Source organism: Setaria italica, chromosome II, assembly GCF_000263155.2.
Source record: "Setaria italica strain Yugu1 chromosome II, Setaria_italica_v2.0, whole genome shotgun sequence".
NCBI lineage: Eukaryota > Viridiplantae > Streptophyta > Magnoliopsida > Poales > Poaceae > Setaria > Setaria italica.
The window spans coordinates 8,577,168-8,584,477 of NC_028451.1; the positions used below are offsets into that span (position 1 = coordinate 8,577,168).

General features: G+C 45.3%; 2 protein-coding genes across 2 annotated transcripts; one reads left to right on the top strand and one right to left on the bottom strand.

Annotated features, from left to right (window-relative positions):
- Positions 1–467: 467 nt before the first annotated feature.
- Positions 468–1,172, top strand: LOC101759795. The gene has a single exon (XM_004955824.4). It carries the CDS (start codon positions 549–551, stop codon positions 909–911), a length of 363 nt encoding a protein of 120 aa, XP_004955881.1. The 5' UTR covers positions 468–548; the 3' UTR covers positions 912–1,172.
- Positions 1,173–1,452: 280 nt separating this feature from the next.
- Positions 1,453–7,084, bottom strand: LOC101786924 (glucose-1-phosphate adenylyltransferase large subunit 4, chloroplastic/amyloplastic). The gene is made up of 16 exons (XM_012844157.2): positions 6,781–7,084; positions 6,416–6,562; positions 6,027–6,200; positions 5,816–5,908; positions 5,641–5,724; positions 5,498–5,553; positions 5,081–5,174; positions 4,716–4,828; positions 4,340–4,412; positions 4,152–4,232; positions 3,988–4,074; positions 3,800–3,904; positions 3,144–3,250; positions 3,003–3,063; positions 2,336–2,460; positions 1,453–1,938 (listed from the first exon to the last, which is right to left on the bottom strand). The coding sequence occupies exons 1-15, from the start codon at positions 6,931–6,933 to the stop codon at positions 2,359–2,361; spliced, it is 1,530 nt and encodes a 509-aa protein (XP_012699611.1). The 5' UTR covers positions 6,934–7,084; the 3' UTR covers positions 1,453–1,938; positions 2,336–2,358.
- Positions 7,085–7,310: the final 226 nt, after the last annotated feature.

The window sequence follows — 7,310 nt, forward strand, 5'->3', positions numbered from 1 at the left end:
AATATGTATTTATCTTTTTGAGCTAAAAAATATAAACAAAATCAGCTTCGTATAAACTCAAGTTTTTATAAACTTTTCGAAAGTTACACGAGAAGTTCGATGTTTGTTTGAGCTGGTGAATTTCACGCTGAGAAGTCGGTAGGAAGTTCAAACAAACAAACAGGGGGAGTCGTGCTAGGCTGCCACGGTCCAATCAAAGCATTTTACATATTTTTATTATCATATAATTAAAAAACCCCACTTAAACTGCACGATTTAGTTTCAGAGATTAAAGTGCTGATGTCTGCAGACAGAAAATGCAACTTAAGTTGGGAGCATTTAACTTGCCCGTTAAAATGCCAAAATCCCATGGATATTCTGTCACCCACGAACTACCGCGAGGACCATATCACACATCGGCCGGTGAGATCACACCGAACTGAACTGCGCTGGTCCGGATAAGCCGCTTGTGGACGCCACGAGCTTCCGGGCCAGATACAAGAGCCTGAAACGCCACAAGAACTCTTGGTCCCCGTCCACGCACGCAGTACGCAGAGACACACACACACATGGCGTCATCAGTAAGCTTCGGCACGGTCGCGCCGGCAGTGGCATCGCCGGCCGGCGGCAGGAGTACTCTGGGCCGCCGCGCGGCGCGCCCGTCCACCGCGCGCACCATCCCCGCCGCGACGAAGATGGTGGCGGCGGCGAAGCAGGAGCAGAAAGGCCTGTTCGACGCCATCTTCGGCGCGCTGTACAAGGAGGAGCAGCTGCTGGAGACGGACCCCATCCTCAACAAGGTCGAGGGCAAGGCCCCCGCCGCCGCGCCGGCGTCGAAGACAGCCGCCGGCAAGGCGGCGGCGGCGGCCGAGCAGAGCGGCGGCAATGGCGGGTTCCTCGGCGGGCTCTTCAACAACTCCAAGAAAGGGTGAACGTTCTTGTCGGAGCCCATGGATTGGAAGGCTCGCGAACACAGGAGTTCTTGCTCGTGAAGTATATCTCGTCGATCAAATCTTGTTCAGCCGCCTCCATTGTAAAGCGCTTATTTTACCATTGTTTCAGAGGAGCCATATCTCTAGGCATCCCATTGATCATCTCCAGTGCAACTATCTTCTTGCTCCTGTAGTCCTGTGTCACAGTATATTATTGTAAAAAAGCAACATCAGAGCACCTGAGGAGGGGTTTTTTTTCAAGCAGGTTGGCTGGTGGCATTTGATCACCAGTATTAGCAGTTTTGTGCTCTTGAAGCCGGATGTTGCTTCATGTATATGCTACTACATCCATTCCTGTCATTCTGGACGTCAACATGATCTCTAATTCCACATGCTTTTCATCGTCACCTTTTCCTAAACATTAGTTTTCAAGAAGAAGAAAAAATGACCCAACCAATCCATTCCAAAATTGTCACCATTAGCTTCCCTCGGCAAGCACCACCGGTAAATAATGGTCGACAGCACCGTCCACAGTACGATGTCACGATGATAACTTTTGCTTACAAAAAAAAAAATAGCCAGTTACATAACTTCATATGCTGAAATGTGGATCATTCTGATTAAAGAAAAGGGGCAGGAACGGCACTTTATTTGCTACTCTGTTCCTTATATAGTGCCCTATACCACTGTTCTCTCGGACTGTAGATATCTTTCGCCTCTACATGTACAATTACTTGCGTAAATTACTTCAATAAAAAAAGTTGCCCTGTGCGCGCCAGCACTAGCTGAAGCTTATGAAAGAACCAGCAATGGTCTCATCTCATGGTCTGGCCATGCTGCTGGACTGCTGTGCGCTGCAGTTGCAGGTCCTCTGTTCCTTTATCCACACTCCAAATTTCTTAGCTGCACCGCCCGTCTTGTGATCTTTTTGCGCTGTTGAGGTTTTATTCACTGCATCGGCGTCGAACTCTGCTGCAAGCTTCAATGGCGTGTTTCAGAGGTAACACTTCATTGAGGGATTGGTATTCTGCAATTTACAGGCATGGATTCATGAATCAGTGACGAAGCATAGTCCCAAAGGAGTAACCAGGTATTTCAAAGCATGCATGTTTTGTTCACAAGAAAGCTTAACAGCTGGACTCTGTGCAACTGCCCATGCAGGTCTTTCCTCTGCCATACTACCTTATGATGATGTTTATTTGTACAAAACTATCATGTGCAGTTCCATTAAGACAAGGACTGGAACATTTCTAGTTGTTGGAACTTGGAAGCCAATACTGACCATCTGTGTCATATTAGAATAATCTTATATCACAATGCACAGCTCTAAGATCTTGCCCTAATAATAGATGCCTCATGTAAATCCAAAACATTGACTTCACTATGCTCCCTAATTGGATTTTTTTTTTGTTGCATGTTCTTACCTGCAGACAGTTCCTATGATCTTCTAAATAGTTGTACCATCTGGAATCACTGCATTTTTAAGCACCACAGTTATCCCAGAACGAATATAAAATCCTTCCGCTGGCCTGTCCGCTTCTTGCACATTCTGCATTCACAAGCAAGGGAATACTGTGAACATCTATTCCTCAAAAATTTTGACAGCGAAGCGTTTTGTAGCATGAACAAAAACAATGTTAGCAAAATACATTATCCTAACTCTACATAGAATTGGCCAAAGTCCCACCACAGTATTTAGAGATTAAGCTTTTTCTATGTTGGTTTTCTAAATAAAAAATGCATATACCACTACTATTGTAAAGGTACCTGCAACCCTACCTACATGCTTCAGATCAAGTAAGTTCCAATGCATTAAAGCTGGCATACTCTATTATTCATAATTAGCCAAAATAAGGATGGAATCTACGAATCATTGACCGATAAATAAGTCAAACTACTCAAATTAAGAAAGCCTAAGCATTGCATTAATAGTTCACTTCCTTAATTCATCTTATTTCATCAGTAAATGGCTGAGGAAGTGAACTAACAAATATTAAAGTGTGTTGCATGTATGTATTAATTTGAAGGGATTCCCTCAATAATTAAAATATATCATGTTCTAAAGGGGGGTGGGGAGGAGGAGGGGCATACATCTGAGTTCATAATGACAACATTCTTTCCGATTCGAGCATTTTTGTCAATAATACAGTTCCTGTATGACAAAACTCCAAGTCAAACGATTGTGCATGATACCTGTGCAACCAAGTTTATATACGACTGAAGAAAAATAACCTTATTATAGTATTTTCTCCAACACCAACTGGAACTTTTCCATCAGACAGTTCAGAACATCTCTCAGCTTCAGTTTGGTAGTAATCTGCCCCCATCATCATGGTGTCCTAAACCAGTTTATTATTCATCAATAGACTTGAAAAAAGTTAAGCAATCCATAATATTCAAAAAGAAAAAGAAACCACTCGTTATGAATACTAGATATTAGCAATCCCATTAGCATAGAAAACTCAGCAATTAACTAAGCTTACGCATTTTGCTTCAAAACTAGAGAACATTACAAAATCGGCAAGAAAATTGCTCAATGATGCATGGTGAAATTGCTATAAATATGTACTAAAATATGGTATAGTGTATTGAAGAAAACAAACAAAAATAGATAGGCACTGCAAAGCACTAATTTGATGACACTGGTTACAAATTGGGCTACTCATCTGATGATTTACTTAGCACTTCTAATTATCATTAGTAAGCACTAAGCAGTAGTTGCTTTTCAAAATAATTAAGATGATCAGCCATGCAATTTGAGTGCCAAGGGGCAAGTGCCAACGTTTTCCCCACCTGCCCAGCAGGTCAGCACTCTCATGCTTCCTCACTCAGGAAAGTTTTGGACTTGCTTTGCAACTGCATAAAATTAAAAATACTTTGTACTTTACCTTAAGCTGCACCCCTTGTTCTAATCTTGAGCGGATACCAATGACAGAGTGCTCAACACTGCACTCTGTTAGAAAGCAACCATGTGAAACTATAGAGTTCAAAACCTGCATAGAAATAGGTATATCAAGCAAGCCTGCCAGGTATTGCATTATCAACAAACGATGTATAGTTGATAGGAGAATCTGACCTTGCAATTTTCTACCCTGGTTGGAGGTAAAAATCTAGGAGATGTGAAAATAGGCTTCACAGGATCGTAAAAATAGAAGTTGGGAGTCTACAAAGACAATAAATGAAATTATTATCATGCACAAAAATACTAGAGCTGGAAATGACGTCAATCAAAAAGTAAACCTGATCAGTGAGAGCAAGGTTTGCTTCAAAGAAAGACTTTATTGTTCCAATATCTTCCCAGTAACCATCAAACAAATAAGCCTGGAACCAACAGAAAAACATGGTATTCAGAAACATGTGTTCATGAAAACTAATGATGGGTATCATATATTCATTTTCGATTTTGGAGAACAGTAGAGCATAAATACCTGCACATCATAGTCTTTTGCAGCCATCGGAATAACTTCTGAGCCAAAATCATTAGCTGTAGGATAATGGCCTCTAATAAAGATGCACAACAAACAAAGAACATAAGTGTCATCAGGCCCAACTGCATCAAAACACGAATGCCAGTGCATGGAGAAATCACAAAGATGCAAAAGAAAACCCTAGGTCTTACAAATCAGAAGAGGTAACAATTCTGTGGCTTCTGAACAAATTTATGTTCATTACACACCACGAAAGAAAAAGGCTAAATTAAAGAAAGTTAGGTGTATGGTTATGCATAAGAGTGTGAACACAAAGTACCATAGATACATTGCTCTTTCATGCAAATAGATTTTAAAGGATCATGGAAATTCTTACCTCAGAAGCTTTCGGAGAACATCTGCCTTGAATACATATATTCCCATTGAAGCCATGTATTTGTATGTATCTGCAAGCTCTGGGGATAACCCAAACAAGTCCATATCCACTTGCTGCATTAACATGTACCTTAGATTATTTAAAAGCTTTTCCATAAAGTAAACAAATAAAAGGGAAGCATTTGAAATGAAGCTGGGGAAACAGAGGCGTGAACTCAAATATTTTAGGCAACATTACAACAGAAAAGGAAGCCCCATGAATAAAAATGTTACTTAGCAAAAGAGGCAATATGCTTTCAATCTATACTTGTCCTAACAAATGATTGATTAGTTCTTTGTCTTCAGGGTAGGTGTGAGGGCATGTACCATTGATTTCAAACTTTCACCCTTGGGCTTTTCAAGAAAATCAGTAATGCGACCATTCCTGTCGGCCTTCATCAATCCAAAATCAGAAGCTCGACTGCATGTGGATGAGATAATAAATAAAAAAAATTACAGGAGGGATATATGCTAGTATGGGATATGTCAATAGAAAACAACGCCATTATGCGCTGAGTACTTGCTGGTTCTTATAAAATGCAAAGCAGCATGAGATACCCAAAGCATTCCAGCATGTATATTAATGATGAGCATAAGACAAGTACGCTCTAGCGAATCAACAGTACAGTACAGTATTAATGACTAGCTAAGATATCACTTTCCTTTGTTAGCAAACCGAAGACTAGTTGGAGTATCAAGACAAAGAACACATTCAAAAGGGAGTAAGGGAGAAAAGTGAATGACCTCTCATCCATAGGAACACAAGCAACTGAAATATCAGCACCAGAGTCAACATGCTTCTGCAAAACAGTCACAATAGCATATCTTTGTGAAGCAGTGAGAAATAACACTGAACTTAAAGCATCAGCCTGGAACAGAGAGGAGACCTGCACAAAGTCCATGTAATCCATCCTGTACAGATGATCACCAGACAGAATCAGTATGTTTTCTATACATTTCAGCCTTGCATCCTTCACAAATATCAAGCAACATTTAATATTAAAAAAATTATAGCATCCTAAGAAAAATATTGCAATAAATAAGAGATGACCCAAGAAGAACCTCAAAAAGCCAGAGGAACTGCCTGACAGCATCAGCTGTTCCCTGGAACCATTTCTTTCCGGATTCCCCGGCTGTCTGGGTAGCTGCCAGCACCTGTCCAATATTCCAGTGTGTAAAACGGTTTCATCAGTTACACGTTCACTCACCCATCCCATAACCCGAAATGGTAGGATTACTTCTCACAATGACTGTTGTTAGAATCAGAGCGTACCTCTACGGACCCACCACTGAACCCAACTCCCTCACCAAAGTTGTATGTCCGCGCGATGTGGCGGTTGAGCGACTGGGAGTTGAATTGGGTGAGGACATATATCTTGTTTATCTTGCTGTTGATGCAGTTGCTCATCGGGATGTCAATCAGCCTGTAGCATCCCCCAACGGGCACCTGAAAGCAGAGACACAGCAATTGACGAATATCTCCTGCAGCTATCGCACAGCTTAATCAATGGCATTGGCATGGATCGCAACGGGAATCCGTGACTGGTACTCATAATTCACAAATCACAATTCGTGTAAATGCTGAAGAAATGGCCGACGAAATGCGACTTGTGAGCGATCGAGAAACAGAGAGAGAGAGGAGGACGAGGGTGATTAGATTACCGCGGGCTTGGCCCTGGTCCGCGTGAGCGGGAAGAGGCGCGTGCCGGCGCCGCCACCGAGGATGATGGACGCCACCGTGTCCGGGCTGACGTCCCTCCGCGCCGCAGCCGCAGCCGCCGCCTGGGCGCCCGCATCCGCCTGCTCCACCTGTCGGCAGCACAATGTGACCACAACCCGAAAAATGTGACCGACACGCCCACTCCCCTACCACCACGGACACGGCCACGCGACGCGGATGACGCCGCGCTCCAGAGCAGCCAGCGTGGCGTGGCGCCGTGGCCTAGCTAGCGGTGTCCTGGATTTTTTTTTTCTTTTCGAACCACGCGGGCCTCGGGGCAAATGCGATGCGCGGGCGCGAGACTGACCTTGATCCCCCGGGGGGCGTCGGCTAGGACGCAGCTGGTGGCGGCCGCCGCCGCCGACACCGACACCGACGCGCGGGTGGCGCGGCGCGCGGGACGGGGCGACGCCGCGGGGAGGAAGGCCGCGGTCGCGAGCGGCGCCGCTGGGGACGCCATCGGCCGTGCCGCGGGAGGAGGCCGCGTCGAGGGATTGAAGGCGGGGGAAATGAGACGGCGAGGACGCGAGGTGGCGCGCGGCGAGGCAGTGGGGAAGGGACACGGAGGGGAGTCTCTCTCGCAGTGGGGGAGCAGCTGGGGGTTTTGTACGGGACGGGACGGGACGGGACGGGACGGAGTCACGGAGCGGGGGTGGGGGGAGCCGAGAAGAGTGGGGAGGCGCGTGGGGGCACGGGGGGGTTTTCGGATCCAGCTCCGCGCGCGGCTCGAGTCACGAGAGCTTGGCTGGCCGGCCGTGCGGCGGTGACCCGGCTCGGCGCGTTCCCCACGGTTGCGTTCCACCGCTCGCGCTCGCGCGTGTTCCAAGGCGCTGCTGC